Below are 22,061 nucleotides of genomic sequence, written 5' to 3'. Positions count from 1 at the left end.
ATTGAAAAACAATGAAACAGTCTTGATTAATACAACCAACACATTTCCCTTTAATTTCACAGAGAGAATAAATGTAAAGAGAGAAAAAAATGGAGTGTTACAAATTATTTGCAGTGAGTCAGCAGTTTACTGGTCAGTCCTGGTACAAACTGCTAGCTCCCGCATCTCTTTACCATTTACAGCATACAAATGGTCTCATATTTATTCACAGGAACAGCTTTTTAGTTTTCTCTAAAATTTGGTCTGCTGGAGAGGAAGAAAATTCAGGGAATGAGGTCACGTTATGGAATTATTTTTCTTTTTTGGTAAATCTAATGCCCTTTAAAAGGAATTCCGGGTTCAATACAAGTTAAGCTCAATCGATAGCATTTGTGGCAAAATGTTGAGTAGCACAAAAAATAATTTTGACTTTTTTCTTAAAAACAATAAAGAAATCATCTAAATTTACAGTGAGGCACTTACAAATGGAAGTGGATACGGGTCAATCCGTAAACGTTAAAAGTGTAGCAGCAAGGTGTAAACAATATGCATGTTAGCATGGTTTTATTGTAATAAAATCGCTTAATAAATGTTTCGGTGTAAAGTTATAGCCAATTTTTCAACTTTGTTGCCATGATGATGTAGTCAACAAACTTTTTTCAGATTTATACAACTTTACAGCTCAAATAATATGCTTTATTAGAAGAATTAATGGAAGTACTTTAATAAAATCATAAGCTTCATATTTCTGCATTTAAACCCTCTAAAAATGGGCCCTATTCACTTCCATTTTAAGTGCCTCACTGTAACTTAAAGAAAATATATATTTTTAAGAAAAACATGGGCAAGTCAAAAAAAATGTTTTGCTAATCAACATTATGCCACAAATGCTATCAATTGAGCTTAAATTGTATTGAACCCGGAATATTCCTTAAGACATATACTCAAACAATGTGCATGGCAAAGGGTGTTGTTCAGACAACTTTGCCTTATTATTACAACACTATATTAACATGAAATACTGGTTTTATCATTCACTCGACATGTCTAGCCACATAGTTGGGGATTGTAAGTGAAATTGCTTGGTTTTCTTTGATTTTACACAAATGGTTTCAACATGGCAGTATGTTAAGACACCACTTGAAGTTGCATATAGTGGTATTACTGATAGATAGCTCTTTTGTTATAAAAGGAGAGGCATTCTAGTAAACCGTTTCAGCATGTGAGGTCTGTAATGAAGAGAGTAGGCACAGCTATGATCAGCCATGAATAGTATGGTCCATGCAGTCTCTAGACATAGCATCAACACAATACAGAAAACAAACTGTGCATCCCAGGCTCTCAACATCATACAGTATTATTTCCCAACACAGACTCACAGAAATACTTTTATATTCATATTCATACATATTTCCATATTATGTAAATTTATATAGCACTTTGATAAAACAATTTTACATAGATTTAATATTCTCTTAAGAGATTTGTATAATATTCTACATGTTGCAGCAATACGAAATGACAAGAGCTAAACAAATGTGTGCTGTTTTTTGATTGTATTGTCATTCCACTGCACGACTCACACACTAATGTGCCTTTTGTAGTCTGGGGTTAGACTTGAGAGGTCAGAGGGCGGTTGAGGTCAGCTTTTTGACACCACGGCGCTGAGCTAGTGTGGAGCAACCAACTGGATCCAGTACAGGAGGAACATTTCTGTTTAGAGCTGAATAAGTGGCTGCCATTGCACCCTGAGGTAAAGAGGGAAAAGGTCAAATCCATTTACATTGGCACGGAGTATGAAGAATACACGTTTCAAACATAAGAATTATAATGTATAATCAGTTCAAAGACACAATGGGAAAAAGGAGCACTTTAAGGTGGTGAGAACTTCATAGTTAAGGAACTTAAGTTGTTAAAATGGGAAAAAAAGCTGACATAAGAACTTGAGAGAAACCATAATCGCATTTCTGGTCCATTTTTGACATTATTAGCTGCGTTTCCACTACCGGGCCAAATGAGGGCATGCAAGTGCATGCCAGGGCCAGTTGCATTCCCACTGTCACTTCCGGGGCTTCATTGTGCCAGTACAGGGATTCCTCTGGGTCTGTGAGGCGGGGTCAATGTCAAAGGTGGAGTTTTGCTAAGTCAGGTCAAGATCACTGAACCTGCCAGGTTGTGTATACAACACACAACGGTACAGGCTCAGAAAAAACGTAAAAGTTGCGGGCACAGTACAAATCTGTTAAAATGCACAATGGTGAAAGCGGTGCCCAAAGATCATGGAATGTGTTCTGGGACAATGTCCCGCTGTTAGTGTAGAGACCACTCAGGACACCATGGCAGTTACAGTCGGTGAGTTGTCAACACAAAATTTTCTTGGTAGCTAGCTAGCTAATGTTTACATATGATATAAACTTGATATTCTAGATAACATGATACTTTAGCTTGAAATACCCTCTTGCTTATGAAATGGGCAGGGTGTGTGACATTGGCACCAGGGTGGTATATTAAGGGCGGGTTTTAGGGCAACGCTGCAGGACTATTGGCCTGATGGTGGGAATGCAGATCGATTTTGGTCTCGTGGCTCAAGGTATGAGGCTACTGGCCCCGCCTGGCCAGTTGATATCCCTGGCCCGATAGTGGAAAATCATCTATTGTTGGTTTCGTATTTGAACTCTGTGCCAAATCTAAAATCATTAAGGGAATTAAAACCTTCACTAGATGAGGAGCATCCTGGCGGTTGAGTTGGTATTTGGGCAGCTGGTCCTTGTTAATAATCCATGGGTGACGAAGAACCTGAGCAGCAGTCAATCTCCGATGAGGGTCAACGTGAAGCATCTTTGATACCAGGTCCTATCAAAGAGAGAAAAATCACACAGATACAATACATGTTTGGCTGCCCAAAACTACAAAACCAAATGTTATTAGTGACAGAAAAAAAAAAAAAGGAACCTAAAATAGGTTTGATCTAAATCAGCATTGTTAAAGATCCAGTGAAATGCTGCTTTTAGTCCATATCTATAAGATTTAAAGTCATCTATATGCTAGTGTGCTTTTAAATGTTGACAAAATTCGTTTTCAGAAGATAAAAGCATTTAATAGCACCATGACGTCACATACAGGTCGAAAAACCTTGTCTAATAAATTGCTTTATAGAACGAGAATGCACCGACCCCTTACAACTGTTCAGCGCTTCTGGCATTATACTAACTGGCACTGATCATGCCTTTGCAGGGCACTTCGAAGGTAGCAAAATCCCATACTGTAGGGTCGTTCCAAACAGATTTTCCAATAAAAATAGCTTATAAAGGGAGTTCTGACTGACCATTATCACCTTTCATCCATCTGAAGCTCTCAAAATGGAGGGTAATTGTCGAAGGGAATAGGGCATAGGAATGGTCACTTCTGGGGACGCTTCATGGGACGCAAAAACATGGGAGCTGCATGTGAGCCAAGTTACTAGAGTTTATTTATATTTTTTGTATAGCTGGTGGTTTCTTGAGATGTACAGCTTATGTATGTGTTCTTTATGCTTCATGTATTGTGATTCAAAACATGGATAAATGATCTTTTACTCACTTGTTTCTCATTCATCTGGATTGGACTTGTATGACTGGGATGTGCTGTGTGCATTTATGGGCTGGCTATGGATTAATGTTGTCAGTTACTTAGATCATCATTTGGTTCTCAAAGCCTTTGAAAAACCTGGCTGGTAATGAGATCACTTCTCAAGTTTCCCCCATAAGCGGCTCTGACATGAGCAGCATGGTGGAAAGAGGTATGTGTGTGTCGCTGTAACTACAACCTATTGGCTATTTTTAAAAATGAGATGAGTTGTTTGACATGTCCCACTGCCACTTTCTGTTTTATTAGGAAATAAGTCAAAACACCAGTTCGAACTGTGCTCGTCAAGCCACTTCATAGGGACTTTAAATAATAGGAGAGACCATAACCTTGGCCTGAAGTGATACAGAATTCCAGTATCCACCAGTCAGGGAGAATTTCCCACTGCCAATCCGAGCCAGAATCTCCTCTGCTGTATCTTCTGGGCCATTAGCAAATGGAGTAAACCTAAGGGAGTAATTTTAGTGATTTGCTATTGTGTTTGGATTGTTTACTATGCAAAGTCAAACACCAATAATAATCATAAGTCTGACTTGTAGTTAACTAGAGTTAAGCGTACCCTGCAAGCATGGTATAAAGGAGAACTCCCAGACTCCAGATATCACACGCTGCATCATACCCTTGTTTCTTCAGAACCTGTGGAGTAGATACAATTTATTAACTAAATAATCATTTAAAAAAATTATAATAATAATAATAAAAAAAAAAAAAAGAGTCCAGAAAATATAAAAATACTGAATATTAGGGCAAAAAATGCAATTTAGTCATAAATCTTTGGAAATGGTACTAATACATCTCATCCTTCAAAAATCAGGTTAAGAGGTACCTCTGGAGCAACAAAGTTGGCAGTGTAGCACGGTGTCATTAGAAGTCCATTTTCTGCTCTGAGCTGTTTTGCAAAGCCAAAATCACAAATCCTGATGGACTCTGGGTTTCCCGACTCATCCACATAAAGAATATTACTGGGCTTTAAGTCTCTGTGTACTACCTGCAACCAAAATGCCAATTAACAGAACACATCTTTAAACAAAGTCATCCTAAAAATCACAGAGAAATCTTATTTCAACAGAAAAGCCGCTATATTAAAGGTTCACCACCAGGTAATATTTTCCACTTAACAATGTTCTACAGCTTAAGAAATAAATAATACTTTTGACAAATTTACAAAATGTTGTACATTCACAAGAGACTAAGACTTCAGACATATCTAGTGGCCTATAAAAAGCTATTTAATTCTACATTTACAATTAGCAGACGCATTTATCCAAAGCGACTTACAAATGAGACGCATAGCAAGCAATTTGTCATACAAAATTTAACAACATATTGGTTGTGGCTGGAGTAGTAAAGATGCTAGCACAAAAGAAAGACACAGACAAGGATTGTTTCTTTCCCTGTACATTAAGTGCAGTGGTGAGCGCAGTTAGTGTGGGTTGCTTAAGTGCTTGTGGAATTTTAAGCTGGTTCTTGAATGTTGAGAAGATTACAGCAGATCATGTGAAGGTTGGAATTTCATTCCACCACAGAGGAGCAGAGAAAGTGAATAATCATGAAACAGACTTTGAGCCTCTTTATGATGGGACCACCAGTCGTCGCTCATACATTAAGGTAGTTCCCCTCATGGTGACTGCCATGTTGTCATCACATTACCAGCTGAGTAATATTCACTGTATCTAAGTAACTCTTCTGTTTTTGGGACATTTATGGTTGTGGAATAAACTAATCATGGGTTAAAAATATACCTGAAAATAGGGTGTTTCTACAGTGACAGTGGTAACCTTTTGCTGTTGTGTGATGCTGCATCCATGCCAACAAGTGTCAGTATATAAAGTCAAGACTACTGCTGAATCTTCAATCGAACCAAAGAAGTGCACCTTTAAGTTTAAATCTGAGGTTAAAATGATGGTACATGGAGATGTTTTAGTGCAAACAAGCAGGATGTATATACGTGTATGGATGTGTCAATTTAGCCAGGCTAAATTTTGAATAATCAATAATAGATAATAGCTGGTGAATGTGAATGCTCTTACCCCTTGGGCATGTAGGTATTCAACAGTCTTTGTAATGGTGTGTAGGACAGCACTGGCCTCTCTCTCTGAGAAGAACTTTTGTCTGAGGATTTTATCCAGTAGTTCCCCACCTTTCATAAGCTCTGTGACCAGATAAACCGATTTCCCATCATCATACACCTACAAATCACACATAAACACAAGTCCACAAACAAGCCATGTCATTGTTTTTAATATCTTACTGGGAGAGAATTTATAATCATTTAATTAATAGTTTCCTACAGATAGACACACAAACTCCACTTACGTCCTTCAGAGTGATGATGCTGGGATGTTGCCCATATCGTAGTAGAATCTCAACCTCCTCTGCTGGATCCCTCTTCTCCTTATTTATAATCTGCAATGTAATCAGAACCCCCGTTAATTCTAATACATATCCGAACCACCAATACAGATCTATAAACCAATAACAATGTCTTCAATACAAATTAATCACAGCTCATTATAAGACTTGCAATGTAGCGCATGAGTAATATGGCTCAATGGCATTTAGTACGGTGTTGCGCTTACCTTGACAGCATAATCCATGCCTGTGCTCTTGTGCACACATCGTTTGCAGATGGAGTAGGAGCCCACACCAATGTCTTCTTTAACATCATACACATCCGTGAACTGAAGTGTACTCCGGTGGGGTTGCTATATGACATACACATATATGCATTTTCTTCTCATTTATACTGATGTTACAGCTGCGAGAGCAGCAGCATGCGAGTAGCATTTGAGTATACCTGCAGTATGCTGCTCATGTTGATGTTGCTCTGAATGGGCGGCTGGCCCTCTTCTTCTGCTCCCGTGGCAACAAAGCTAAATCCTCTGAAGAGTTGATGAGCATTGGCACTTGGAGGGATACCTGGAGAATCTGAAAAAAATGAAAGTTCAAGTGCCATTTGATAGTTGTGAATGGAGTGCAGCTGAAACTGTACATCAGTATGTGCATTACTCACCTCGTGGGGTTTTGGCAGTGAACTCAGAGTCAAAGTAGACGGTGTCGTCTGCCCTCCCGATGGCTGGCTTAAAGGGAGGATGAAGTTCCCTCCTGAATAATTTCTAGATAAAGGAAAAGACAACAAATTTCTATAGGCTTACGAATATAGCATGCACTTCAACATAATGGCAAAGCATAAGAGCACAAGACAGTTTCTCAAGCGCAGAATTACCAAACGGTCTGCATAAAGTAGTAATATACAAAACTACATATTTTCAAAAATGACTAGCGGTTGTCTGAATGACAGTCAAGCTCAAGGAAGCCTGTATAAATATGCTTGTTAAGGGTCATATCCACCAGACACTGATCAGATGCGTTTCTTGGGCTATTTTCACACTGCACATTAATTTAGATTTTCTTGCAAGGTTGTTCACATGACATTTTCAATGTAGCTCATATCAGACGGGTCTGAACTTCCGACCCTCCTATGAGCATGTGTATAACAAACTATGGCATGTTCATTATTATAATATGAATAATTATTTAAATTGCATTTAAAACTGCAATTAGCTGTTGTTTTGAAGCGAATAGGACACTTCATGCCAACATATCTAATAATAATTCCAAGTGATGGAGAAAGACCAGCTTGATGGATAAATTATTTTTAAATAAAGAAATTTGCCTTCATATGGTGAAATTTAATTATCAGAGTGTAATGTACCTTAAGAGCTAAACACACCATAAATTGAAAGACAGCAGGAAAAACAGCATAACATTTAAGGTAATAAGAGTTCTTATCTATAATTATTTCAGATTTCCATTCACTTGCTCGCATTCGCGTTTTGATATGGTTTGAAAAATGTTGAATCTGTGTTTTCTGCACGAGTTACACAAGTAGAGCAATTACATAAATCTATCTCGGAATCATTTTGTGTGCATATTTTACTACTTGTAGTACAAACAAATTGCAGAACCTAACGGTTTAACATTTTATTTGATTTTCTTTGCTTAAAAAAGAAATGAATGCATTAACTAGAAAAGATATGACTCGCAATTAAAAGTTTTAAACCATGAACTGCCTATATATTCCGGAAATAATGTGCACAAATAACAAATGTTGAGTCAGACTGATGTAAAAATAAACACAGCTGCTAAAAATATACAAGATAATAATAAAGTAACAAAGAATTGTAAAGTAAGAATGTGGGCTTACCTTAAAGCACAAAATAAATCATTAATCTGTAATTACACTTTACTTAAACACTTACATTCCAGTCAATGGTAGAAAAGAATGAATGCCTCTTAATCTCTTCAACTCCATCAGGCCCCGCTCCTGAAAAATAACATGCATAAAAATAAAATACATTTAAAAGGTGCTATAAGTGAATTTAGCCATTCTGGAAATTCCACGAGACAGAGCCATTGAATTAGACATGCCCCTCTTTCCAAAAAATTTTGAGACCTTCAGAAAACAGTTTTTTGCATACCATTCCATAAAACATTTATTATTATTATTATTATTTTTTTTTAATCGCTTTCAGCACCAGATTGTCTGCTTCACTGAACAGCTAAAGCACAGGCTGAAATTCACCAAATTAACTCAACATGAAAAACCTGTTCTTTCAAACTAACTGTTATTGCAGGAATTAGCTTCCTCACCTAAGCGGTTGCCAGGGTTGCGCTTGAACAGATTGCGGAGCAGGGATTGGGCCTCGGAGCTGAGAAACTGAGGCATGCCCAGTTTAGCCCTGAAGGCACAGAAAACAAACATCAACGCAAAGACTCAGTTATGAGGATATGTATCTCAAACAAGTAAGTGAGCAAGTAAATAAGTCTTACTTTAAGATCATTGTCATGGTCTCCTTGCGGTCTTTCCCTTGAAATGGAAGTGTTCCAGTCAGCATTTCAAACTGAGGTGGTAGAAAATATCACAGAATTGTGATACAAATACATTGCTTGGCATAACCTTATATAAGAGAGAGAATCCATCTTTTCACAATCCTGTCCCTCTTACCATTAGCACGCCGTAGGACCACCAATCAGCACTGTGGGTATGACCTCTGCGATTGACAACCTCTGGAGGCATGTATTCCACTGTACCACAGAACGAGTATGCCTTGTTCTCATGATCAATGGACTCTTTACTCAACCCAAAGTCTAAGAAACACACAGTATTAGAATTGAATGCACTCAACTGCTCTAATATGGAGCTAAAATTGCTTAAATAAAAGGTCATAGCTTTGAGAAATCTGAAACCTGACTGCAATCAAGATTCTTGATTCTGCTATAATGCAAGTCCAAACTCATTAAGAAGTGATAAAATGCACATGCCTGTAAGTTTAATGTGTCCCTCTACATCCAAGAGAATACTGAAAGAGACACAAATTTGGTTTATTCATTCAAAAGAGATGTGAACTGTACTGGCTGTCAAAGTGCCATTAATGTAAACATGTGTTCAGAGTACAGATAGTCATTGTTATAAGCATTGTTTATACAAATGTAATACTTCTGACTGTGTCTGGCAGAATTACTGTTTATCATATGTTCTGCACTGATGTTTGGGAGATGTGGCATTTTGTAGCCGACTCTGCAGTTTGCCATTATACTTTGTGTTATACCATGCAGTTTGCAACTACACTTACTTGTGCAATATTAAATAAGTAAACGTTTTACACACTTTTCTGGTTTGAGGTCTCTGTAGATGATTCCCAGTCCATGTAAATGGTCCAAAGCTAAAGCCAGCTCTGCAAGATAGAACTTCACATCTTCTTCTGTAAACATCACCTACATAAAGGTACAAAAGATGAATGGTATGGTACTTTATCTATTCACTTATTGTTTCTGTTAGCAAGATATTTGCCTCTTTTCTTTATTCATCTTTAATTAAAATGTGCATATTGGATTTATCTGTCCCTTGACAGTAGATATCATGTAATTTACCTCTTTGGACAGGCGAGTGAAGAGATCTCCTCCTCTGAGGAAGTCCAGAATCAGGTACAGTTTACCCTCTGTCTGAAATGCTGAGGAATGAGAAAGAAAGATTCAGGATTAAATTGCCATTTGTAATTAGAATACTATAAATGGTTTATTACATCCTTACAGCAATGAGATAATTAAACAATTTAAAGGTGTAAACCAAGCAAATAAACAAGAAAATAAAAGTAAACAGATGCTACAATGGTATTTTGTCGGTTCTATTTAATGTGCAACATGTAAACTGGCAATTTAAATTCCAAATTATTTCCAACAGAACTGATGACACTGAAACATCCATTTCAATCCAAATACTCTATGCATTTTTCCAACTCTTTGTTCATATCATGTAAAAAACTGAAATACATTAGTGTATTAATTAGCAAACAGAAGCTAGCCAACATGAACTGACTGCATTGCTCTTCCTCACTACAGAAGTGTAAGAATCTCGTAATTAACATTTTCATTTCTATCTTAAGAAAAAATATTTTAAGTTAAATGAATAGTTCACCCAAAAATGTTTAATAATTTCATAATTTACTCACCCTATCCCAGATGTGTATGACTTTCTTTCTTCAGCAGATCACAAACGAAGATTTTTAGAAGAATTTCTCAGCTCTTTTGGTCCATACAAAGCAAGTGAATGGGTGCCAAACATTTGAAGCTCCAAAAATCACATAGGTCAGCTTAAAAGTAATCCAGTGGTTAAATCAATGTCTTCAGAAGCGATTTGATAGATGTGGGTGAAATTCTCCTCCCTGCCCAGTCAATCTCCACAATAACTTTCTCATTCTTCTTCTTGTGTTTTGGTGATTCACAATCTTCATGCATACACCCCCTACTGGGCAGGCAGATTAATCTATCTCTATTGATCTGTTTCTCACCCACTCCTATCATATCACTTGTGAAGATATGGATAAACCACTGGAGTTTTATGGATTACTGCATTGTACGGACCTACAGAGCTGAACTACTTTTCTAAAAGTCTTAATTTGTGTTCTGCAAAAGAAAGAAAGTCATACACATCTGATATAATAGTGATGGCATGGGAGTGAGTAAATTATGAGAGAATTTTCATTTTTGGGTAAACTCTCCCGTTAAGAAGTTCGATTTTTTTCTTAAGATTGTTCGTGAGAACAAATTATCGCAAGGTGCTTACTTCAAAAAAGGTTGAAAGATAGGTACATTTATCGTTGAAGTTACCACCTCATGTCATGACCAGGCTATAATATAACCAGACAATGTCAAAGCCTGTCATTTAATTCTTAAGGGAAAACATTTTCTTAAGAAAAGATTTGAAAACTTCTTAAGAATGTTTTAAAAATTGCACTTTGGAACATTCTTAAGAACTTCTTATAATTTATCCTAAGAACTTTCCTTTTTGTTTCTTCTGAACATTTTTGCTAATCCAGCCCCTGATCGGTAAAGGAATATCAATAACTCACCATAGTGCAGTTTAACAATGAATGGGTGGTTGACCTCAACTAGGATGTCTCTCTCCATCTTTGTACGCATTCGATCTCGCACTGAAACCACACACACCCAAACACAAATCATTGAAATACTCTCAAACTTCCTTTTCCAGTGTGTTTACATGCAATGTATTCAATTAGACAAAACAGGCAGCAAAAGATAAAGTGTGTTATTTGACTAATGAGTGCTAAAATAAGGATAATAATAGATGAGATTTAATACTAATAATGTTTTTATACAGCTAAATTCACTTTTCCTACTCAGTACTATATGTTGTTTGTTCAGCAGTACAGTTAGATAAACAAACATTCACACAAGTTGCTTAATTTCTGTCAACCTGACAGAAGAAACATCAATTGCAGGCTAGATACAGTTTGTCCCAGCAGTAGCTGACTTTGGGAATACAAAAATTGTGGTGGAAATTCTGTGAAAACGGAGCTAAGACTATTGGCAAAAAAAGGTAATAAATACACAAAGGCCTAGTAAACTCTGTGAATGCAGAACACTGAAATTCTGTGGAAATCTGTGGAGCTTTCTGCAGAATTCTGGATGATTACAAATAAACCAAAACACAATTTAAATCATGTATATAGTATACTGTATATAGTATATGGGTTTCCATTGCCAAAAAGCAGTTCAATCAAAACATTCAAAATTCTAATGCAATTCAAGTTCAATCATAATCTGTTGCCAAATTTGACATTGCTCTTGGTATAATTTAAATGAATTAAACAGAATAATAATTGTTATAAATAAAACCATTTGATCTATGGGTGCAAAATTAAACATTTTGTATGTGGAGACACACCTTTCAATGTTGCTTTCTTTAGCACTTTCATGGCATAGAGCTGTCCTGCATCTGGGCCAGTTATCTTCTTGACTAGGAACACCTAAACAAACGCACACTGTTAGTACCTGAAACCAATATAACAATTCTTCTGCAGTAGTGGAATTGTATACAAAAGACACACATTTCTTAAATTATTTTTAATGTGAACATTAATACACTGACAAATCTCATGTGTTAATCAGATTAAACATGTTGCTGAGCAGTCAGACTGACCTTTCCGAAAGAGCCCTGTCCCAGCACCTTGCAGAGCTCAAACTGTCGTGAGTCAGCTTTCTCCGATCCCTCCTTGACATGGTGAGTGATACTGATTTCCTTGACTACGCCCTCATCCTATGGAAGAGAGATATAAATATGAGGGTATGTGTAAACCACAAAACACGCAATACACTGCCATACAAGCAAACTCACACAGTTTCTGTCCTATACTGTTCGATATATGGTCATAATAGCAATGTAACACTCAAAAACACCAAATATCAACACATCGCATCACTTCATCACATCAAATACAATCTCATGCCCACAAAATGTTATACATTGTAACAAACTTGAAAAGTGCATATGCTTATACTGAGAGTCAGGCAAATACAAACACACGCACGCGACGACGCCACGCACACACACGCACGCACACACACACACAATGAGAGGATGTTAAAGAGAGGCCTGATGGCTGGCGTCACTGCAAAGGGGTAGCGTGCCAAAGCCTATGGGAGGAGAGAGAGAATAAACACCACACACAAAAAGACACAAACACAGAGGTTCATACAGCAGTCAGTGAACAGTCTTAAAGAAGTTGTGCTCCACTGCTAGGTCAAGATCATCTAACTGACAGGTCCCTTCTGGTTGGGGAACTCTGGTTATCTACAAATACCTACACTGCATTTCACACCAACTTATTTTATACCCACATTGAATCTGCCCAAAGTCTGCTAAAGGTAATTTTGAGGTATCGTTTGTGTTTATTAACTCAATCGAGCTGCAAGACATGGGGTGGTGATGGGCTAATTACTCTTATGTAGAAGCAAACACCTTTTTCAAGGCCCCTGATATGACTGGAATCTTCATCACGTGTAAATGTAACTGTCATCATTTACTCACCCTTGTGTCATTCAAATCTGGTAAGACTTAATGTCTGAAAATCTGGACCTCCACTATAACACTCAAATCTCATTTGTGCTCCCGTATATTCAGTCTAAACACAGCATATCTGAATGTATGCAAGTGACATTATGAGAACTACAACGACGATCAAGATTTTCAGTAAATAATTGCATATTTGTATCTTTGGTTTTCTCATGCAAAGCTATTGTAAGGAATATAGTGCGCAAATCATATTGACTACCTTTATGGTGCTTTTTTGGGCTACGGTGCTGTGCTTTTTGAAGGTTGACAGCCTCATACAATTATATGCTTTTGTTGTACAGAACAAATAAACAAACAAACATGGGCTAGGATGTGTATAATATGAAGAATTATGCCCATTTAAATTCTGTGGAAATCTGGAAGTTTCTTTAGAATTCTGCAGACACAGATTCCATGAGGACCTCATTCTGAGCATACAATTGAGATGGAAAACAGGGAGGTGGTGACTTTTCATCTAGTCTCACACACACAGTTTGCCCAATAAATGGAACATGCCAGCCTGACAATATAAATGAGATAGACTGGCAGATGATATCTGATATTCTATTGATGGAGGAAAAAGACCACATGCATCAATATACACCACAGAGGTAAAAATGACGGGGAGAGAAAAAGACAAAATACGTAAGTGCATGTGTAAAACTTGAAAATAATTTCATATTCTACTGCAAAGTGCTACATTTGAGAGCAAGTATTTTTAGCAAACAAACATGCTTTTTAGTCAGCATGACATGCTCCAATCTTCGCTCTTGTCCTACTTTCTCAATGTATCTTTTTCTAGACTTCCGTCCACACTGCGACAGCGTTTTTGACAGCAAAAAACTGAGCTTTTCGAAAACGCTCCCCCAAGTGGATACAATTGAAAATGCTGTCTTCGCTTTGCAGAGTGGACAGGGGAAACAGAGATATCTGAAAACTATTTACGTTGTCATGTGATGCAGTCTTGTGATCCACTCAACCAATAAAAATCAAGATTTTTTTTTGCCTGCCATTCACTTTGATAAAGTTGTTAAAGATAAATGTTACTTTGCAAAACCTTCATATTGCATGCGTTCAAAGGCAATGGGAAGTTTACCTGTAATTGCTGTCAAGCAACGTAATACAAGGACATTTGCATTTCAGATCATACAATGAACGGCGATTTGTTTTTTGTTTTTTTGCATGCGCAGTAAGGGGATTTAAGAGTTTTCATCCGTTTTAGTGTGGACGAGCAACTTGAAAAAGCTTTAAAACAGCAGTGTGGACAGAGTGTTTTGAAAATGAAATGCAGTTTTCAAATGTATTCGGATCAATCTGGACATAGCCTGAAAGTGTGTGTTTTATAAACCGTCAAACAAGAACACACACTCGTTCCTTATTATACAAGCTGCTCTATTAAGTGAGTTAAGATTCAAGTTCTCTATTTTGAAATACACAATAGAGAACCTACATCTGCAAATGTTTAGCCTAAAATGGACTAATTAAATTTTGATAAAGTTTGAAATTAAAATTTTATTTAAACGTTTAATTGCTTTTAGTCCATGTTGATTATATCTGAGACCATCTATATGCTACTAAATGTTGACAAAATGATATTTTGGCATATACAGTACATGTACATTTGCAATTTACAGTCTTTCTCTTCAGAGAAAAAGAAACTAAAATATTGATGAAGTGTCTGGCACTAATAACTTAAAACAAAAATTCCAAGTATCCCTCCCCCTAATACCACATTGACTAGCAATATCAAACAGCAAATTATGGTTTATGGCTGTTATGTAAAGTAAATGCTACTGGCTTTTAAAATAATGAACAAGCCCTTTATACTGTAAGTCCCACCAATCTGTTTCAATAGGAAATTTGGCAAAACATTGGGAAACAAAGTTCTCTTTGTCAAACTATTTCTGAGAGAGTGGTAGCATATCTCTCTGAAGACATTTAAACAGAACTGTGACCAGGATGATAACTGAGGGACAGACCTTGACAGGAAGTGGAAGCAAGCGTGGGCGCCACTTCCGCCACAAGGGGAACTTGACTCAAGTACCATCTCACACACACACACCATGGGACTAAATCTATATGAAGTGAGGGAAACCAGTGCTGTGGGTCACATGATCTCTGAAAGCTTTCATAAAGGTTTCTGCTGGCTCAGTAGAGAGTGACGCTAAGCCTTAAGTAAATGCTGAGAATCCTCCTCTCCTATTGGCTGCTTACCATGCCACTCAGCCAGCAGGAAACCAATAAAACCAGGCCTTCTTCTGAGACAGGAAATATGCGACGGTAAAAGACTTCTAGTTTACTTAGGAAATTACACTCAAATACCTTACAGAAGATAAAAGCTTGCCTAATAATTCCATATATAATAATTTCATTGTACATTATTGTCTATTTCACATTACATTCTTTAGATATGTTTTAGTCATATTCAGCTCCTATCTATTTAAATGGGGAGAGACCAAAAAATAAAAAGCTGTTTGCCAAGCTTCAAGTTTCAATAATAAGTCAAGTCACCAATAAAATATTACAACGTAACTTATTACAATCTAAAATCCATAACTTAATTCAGACATCAAAATTTTATTTTTCAGGTTGTTCCTAAAGCAAAAAGGCCAGGCAATGTCTCTACATATAAGGCGATTGGCTGTTTAAATGAGAGGCTCAAATTCCTTTTCAAAAGCTGCATCACAAAAAGGGCTACACTTTTCTTCAGTTCATTTTTCTGAGTACCATCTTCCTTGTACTATCTGTTTCTTTGTGACAACCAGCCATATTTCCTGTTTTGTTTTCCCTTTGGTATTATTAAAGCTATTTTGTATTGCATTGAAATAAACTTTATATGGATACATTCCAGTTTAACTACTTAACAGAACCTCGCAAAAATATCTAATTCAGTTTGTCAGATAATGAAAGTCAAGGATGTCTTATTCCCTTTCTAAGATGCTGACACACACACACACACACACACACACACACACACACACACACACACACACACACAGCCTCCCTATAAATGCACACAAAACAGATAGGTTGTATTTACTAGTGTAGTCAAATGTACCAGTACTTTAGTACCAAGTCGGTACTAAAATAAAAAAGATGTAATGATGCCAGTGTTTCTGCAGTACCGGTAGAACCGAGCACAGACTCTATCTGGTACCAGGCCACCACGCATTATGACTGACACACGAAAGCTTTAAAATGCTCACATTCTTAGCGTGGATGAGATGCATACTATAAATTAATGTATAAATCCAACCCCTCATACTCTGGAAACTCCATAGACAATGAGAATCATTCACGTAGTTTGAGATGACAAAGAAGAGCAGTAATCCACTGTGAAGCACGCATTACAGCATTTGTGCTTTAATCTCAACTCAACTTTATTTATATAGCATTTAAAACAACAGAGTTGACCAAAGTGCTTCACAGTAATACAATTTTAAATATAACATTTCAAAATGACTACATACACAAACACCAGTAGTCTAAATACAAACACTCCAAAACTGTGTCCTATATTTCATTTCTCAGACTCAAAGGCCAGTGTAAACAGATGAGATATTTTTACATTTACATTTATGCATTTGGCAGACGCTTTTATCCAAAGCGACTTACAGTGTATTTATTACAGGCACAATCCCCCCCGGAGCAACCTGGAGTTAATTGTCTTGCTCAAGGACACAATGGTGGTGGCTGTGGGGATCAAATCAGCAACCTTCTGATTAACAGTTATGTGCTTTAGCCACTACGCCGCCACCACCACTCCAGACATGATATCAGACATGACTTGAAAGTCTTCAATGATCACACTGTTTATCCGGAAAAGTGAAGCTTCCGGAAAAAAACACACGTCATAATAAAAGCACGATTCAAAATAAAAGCTAGATGCTTGAAATTGAAGAAATTATATAAGAATTGAATACAAATATATTACAACTGTAGGGCGGAAATCTGAAACTCAATTTTGGCTGCCGAGAGGCTGAGTGGGGGAATAACTTGCCAGACACGCTTAATGATCACGGATTCCATTTGCACTAACACAAACAAGGTCCAATACATCCCATAATTGTGTTAGTGGCATACAAAGTTGTGTCAAATGGCATAAACAGCATTTAGAAAAGTGTAAAACAAGCGTGAAAACAGACGGTCAGCAAAAAATGAGACTTCCCCCTTTCACCCCCTCTCTTAATCACCAAACCAGGACAGGTGAACAGATTATATTACTTTGCTTCATCCGCCCCCACCAAGTGCCTTGATTACCCTAAATGTCCTTTCAAAATAATAGAACTACACCTGGCTCTTACAACAACTGTACAGTAAAATGTAATATCCACTGTAATAATAATAATAATAACAATAATTAATCAATATATCACAAGCAAGACAGCTGTTGAATAAAAGTTTGGCAAAAAAATGCAATGACGTTAAAAAGTTACATTTTCACTTATTAAAAGTTTTAAGAATTAATTGATTAGATACCATTTTGTTGATTAAATTGTTTATGACTATAATGTTTTAAACTATAATTATTAAAAATAACGAAACTTTTTGCTGTGGTATCGAAATTGGTATCGAGAATAGTGAAATTTCACTGGTATCAACTACTGAAATTTTGGTACCATGACAACACTAGTATGTACACATTCCCAAACAAGCAAAAACACATACACAGACAACACATGTACACCTTATAACTAGATGTAGTCATAAACTTACTTGAACAGGAGCATCATCATCTACCAAGGAGTCATCCTACAAAACACATGAAAAATTATTAAGTTATTTCAAAGCAACACAAAGGAATGTTTTTCTTAACAAAGAAAAAAAATTTTATTATTAGAAAAGCACTTGGGAGGTACAATGATCATTAACTAAGCAAGGTTAATTGGACAGGCCAAAATTTTAAACCACAAACATAAAGTGGTCTTTAGGGCAGGGAAGACGCAAAAAAAAAATTCACTCTGATTAAGGGGAGGACAATTTAAATGGTTGTTGCAAATCTCTATTGTTGTAAATATTTATTACAGCTGCATGAAGGGATAAGGACTCTGACTGGGTTCAATGTTTACTTCCAATCCAATCACAAAACCACATGTTGACATAAGTGTAAAATGTCAGAGAAGCGGAAGATCATTGTTTATACACAGTCACAGACGAAGTGATTATTTATAGATCCACACACAAAGAGTGTGGATCAGAGGAGAGTAATTAGGGAAAGAGTAGGAAAGGTGGAAGCCTGAGAGAATGAGAGAGACTACTGACTCTTTAGTAGTACATTTTGTAATCTATCTGATGTTTTTAATCAAAAGCCAACTTACCAAGGTCTAAGCAATCTGTAGTCAAGTGCCTTTCAATGGCACGATAGTTCATGGGTCGTCCCTGGTGCAGTTTGAACTTATAACCTTTCAATGAACAGCTCAGATCTTTTACCACTGTCACTTTGTTTGTTTGATTGTATTTAACACATTATTAGCTTCTATGGCTATTTTCATGGTGAAATCGAGGTTACAATATAGGTAAAACAACTAAACACCTATATAAGACGTTTAAGATGCATTTTTATTTAATAAAAAATACAAAAGTGATCCTGGGTTGACTTTGTAAAATAAAAGTGTCAGTAGAATTAAAACAGAATAACAAAAACATATTTCCAATAAAATAAGTAAAAATAAAAATAAAAATAAAAAAAGTTACTAAAAACGAATAATATATATACATATATATACACACACACACACACACACACACACACACTAGTCTTCAGTGGCATATCAAGCTTTACCTTTAACACAAAAAATTATTTGGATATGTGCCATGGTATTCTTTAAAAATACCTTAATGTAACACATAAATACCATAGTACTGTTTTTGAATGCGGTAGTCATGCAGTACAATGACATATTGTAAAAATATCACTTGGCTACATAACTGTGCTGAACAAGTTTTGACAGTCCATTTAACACTTAAATGCATGGGTGTTTTTATCAAACAATATTACATACCTCAGGTCTTTAGCAACCTGGCATATGTCTATAACAAGTTGATCTACAAAATGACTTGATAGTTTACAGTTTCCAAAGCACTTTCAAGAAAATTTGAAAATACTAGAAAATTATATATTCTGATGTTTTATTTTTCATATATCAAATGAGATAATTAATTAAATCACAGAACATTCATGAGACACAACACATAAGCTACACATAATGCTACAAATATTTATTTTCTTTGTCACTTGAGTCTAAATAGTTAAATAACTTACATAATTTTAGCAGTATACCCAAAATGTCAATAGCCATACTGTTTATGGGTTGTACTTGCTATAGTTTACTTCCACGTTGCTGCTTCACCAAAAATGTTGCATAGTAAGGATGTCTTCAAAAATAATTAAATAAATAGTTTTCATTTATCACTTAATGTCATACAAAGTCCAGTAAATATAAAAAAGCTAAATCAATATTTGGTGTGATCACCTTTGCCTTTAAAACAGCAGCAATGTTCCTAGGTACACCTGGACAGTTTATCTTGGTTGTTGGCAGATAGGATGTTCCAAGCTTCTTGGAGAATTCACCACAGTTCTTCTGCCACAGTTCTTCTATCTATTTAGGCTGTCTCAATTGATTCTGTCTCTTCATGTAATCTCAGACTGACACAATGTTCAGTGGGGGGATCTGTGAGGGCCATGGCATCTGTTGCAGGGCTCCCTGTTCTTCTATTCTAATCTTTTCTATTTGCAAAAGTAATGATTGGGAGTCTAGAATTTATATTTTCTATTGAAACAATAAAGCTAAAGATATAAATAATCATCTTAAGACAAATGCTTTTGTGAATCATGTGCAGACTTGCGCACATTACTTTTGCACAGTGCTGTACATATATATATATATATATATATATTTTCTTCTTCTTGTTACACCATTCATAACATAAAGGTATACTAAAGAGGTCACACCTCTTTAGTATACCTTTATCTTGTGAATAGTGTAACAAAAAAAAAAAAACTAACAAAATATATATGTATATGTACAGCACTGAGCAAAAGTAATGCGTCACATTTGTCTTAAGATGATTATTTATATCTTTAGCTTTAGTGTAGCAATAGGAAATATACATTTTAGCCTCCCAATCATTACTTTTGCAAATAGAAAAGATTAGAATCGAAGAACAGAGAGTCCTGGGTCACTAAAGACCCAAGGTATGCTCTCCAAATCTCTAGTTCAGATCACACACTTTTGATTTAGCTAGATTTACAAAAAGTTATTAAAAATGTAATGCACTAAATCTAAATACAGACAACAGACATACAGGTATTGTGCTGAAATCTGACTCCCTGCTACCTGGTTGGTCCCTATCCCTAAAGCCCAACCCTTACCCCCACCCCTAACCTTAACCAATTATCATTGGTCCCTATCCCAAAAGGCCACACCTACACCTACCCCTAAACATAACCATACTAGGGAGTCAAAATTCGGCAAGACACCTGAGGCGAAAAAGAATAATGAACGTTTAATTGGTTGGCAAACATTCATAATTCTGTCTAGAATGCAAAAAGAATGTTTCACAGCGACCCAGCCAAAAGCTACACCTTAGTTGTGTCTCAAAACTTACTAAGATACATACCTGGCTAGCATACTGAAAAACGCGCCTTGGATTCCCAAAATATCCTTTCTAGGTAAGCAGCACACTAGGTTTTTATGACACCGCCTATCAGACAATCTCAGTTCCCCACCCTGTGTTGATTACCCAAGTCGTCCTCAAGTCAAACTTCAACTAGCTACTAAACCTAGCAAATATCTATTATAAGGAAAACCCGAAGCAATTTGAACACACAATGTGCATGTCTGGTCAAGCCCTGCCTCGACATGGACCTTTTTTTTTGGTGGCTTACATATTCAAGGTTTACAAACTGCTCCAAGTTACATGGCACTAGAATGGTTATCAGTAAAAATCCAAAAGAAACATATTGAATCCTTTGTTGCATTTTAACGTCGATTTACTCTGGTCTCGTGAACGATTAAAAAGGTTGTGCATTTCAGTAACATGCTCGAAAAGTAGCGAAGTTATTGCATGAAAACGCAAACTTTTATGTGAAACCAGTGTTTACACTGTTGTAAAGTATTTGTATAGGTATGACTTATATTTCCCCAAGCTTCTCGGAAGCACGTAAAAAGTCTATACACTGATATTTCTCTGACACAAATATTACTTTAAGGATTAATTGTGATCTCAAACGATTTATAAACGCAATGCAGCTCACCTCGTTTTCCACATGCCCCATGGGCAACTTCCTCCAAGGATCTGCAAACTGTGCCAGGGGCATCTTCAAGTCCAGAACTGTAACTTACAACCACTCCGTGAAGTGATTTTACGCTGTCAGTACAAAGTTGAACTACAAAGAGTCCCAAAAAAGGATGTGCGCTATCTCGCGCGTTGAATATAAGACTAGTCCTGCTCAAATGCGTTGTGGGTTACTCTTTACTTTTCAAGTGTCCACCTCCCCTTCAGAGATTCTTTTGATAAAAATTCAAAGTATGTTTTTAACAGCAGAACTATTCACTTCCGTTATCGCTCAACATGGCGTCGTCTTCCCGTTCACCTGGCTGTCAGAACGAGGCTGGATGAAACGTCATCACGCGTCATAGAGGGAACGCGTTGCCATCCACTGGTACCCACCCCGTACTCTAGTGCTCAGGTAAAAATTGTGTCGATAAATGAATGCTTACTTAAATAAGTTCTGTCTATATATTTTGGCGTGGTTTTAAATTCCATTTTCAAATAGCCTATTCAGTGATGGAGCTGTCTAAACTCTTTTTTTTTTTAGGGCACATTGGAGCATTCTCGGTCATATATTTGTGATACATTTTTAATCATTATGTAGAAGAGTCTATCTGTCTCTTTTAGGCTTTCTTCAAATAATTTTATCAGTAAACCTAATTTAGTGCATCATTAGAAATAATAGTACACTTGACAATAGGGTTGTGTTTTACATTAGTCAACAACTTTATTTTACTTGAACTAACAATACTTGTACAGCACTTATTAA

The 22,061-nt window shown here is 36.5% G+C and overlaps 1 protein-coding gene across 1 annotated transcript; it reads right to left on the bottom strand.

Moving 5' to 3' along the window:
• Positions 1-26: 26 nt before the first annotated feature.
• LOC127633690 (ribosomal protein S6 kinase alpha-3-like) lies at positions 27-21,614 on the bottom strand. Its single transcript, XM_052112949.1, has 22 exons — positions 21,276-21,614; positions 17,735-17,770; positions 12,107-12,223; positions 11,852-11,933; positions 11,016-11,096; positions 9,538-9,617; positions 9,275-9,381; positions 8,929-8,966; positions 8,612-8,754; positions 8,437-8,507; positions 8,257-8,345; positions 7,866-7,930; positions 6,617-6,719; positions 6,401-6,531; positions 6,183-6,308; positions 5,920-6,009; positions 5,634-5,792; positions 4,430-4,591; positions 4,163-4,239; positions 3,933-4,050; positions 2,692-2,832; positions 27-1,727 (listed from the first exon to the last, which is right to left on the bottom strand). The coding sequence occupies exons 1-22, from the start codon at positions 21,336-21,338 to the stop codon at positions 1,605-1,607; spliced, it is 2,202 nt and encodes a 733-aa protein (XP_051968909.1). The 5' UTR covers positions 21,339-21,614; the 3' UTR covers positions 27-1,604.
• Positions 21,615-22,061: the final 447 nt, after the last annotated feature.

This window comes from Xyrauchen texanus, chromosome 3, assembly GCF_025860055.1.
Source record: "Xyrauchen texanus isolate HMW12.3.18 chromosome 3, RBS_HiC_50CHRs, whole genome shotgun sequence".
Taxonomy (NCBI): Eukaryota; Metazoa; Chordata; class Actinopteri; order Cypriniformes; family Catostomidae; genus Xyrauchen; species Xyrauchen texanus.
This window is presented reverse-complemented; position numbering and strand designations above follow the sequence as displayed.

Bases quoted from the DNA above. Each gene is read 5' to 3' on its own strand.
- LOC127633690 (XM_052112949.1), bottom strand. From the start codon at position 21,338: ATGCCCCTGGCACAGTTTGCAGATCCTTGGAGGAAGTTGCCCATGGGG. The intron at 8,967-9,274 runs GTGTGTAAAACG...TGTCTCTTTCAG, and splicing joins AGAGACCTCAAACCAGAAAA to TATTCTCTTGGATGTAGAGG. The intron at 6,010-6,182 runs GTAAGCGCAACA...ATTACATTGCAG, and splicing joins GCATGGATTATGCTGTCAAG to ATTATAAATAAGGAGAAGAG.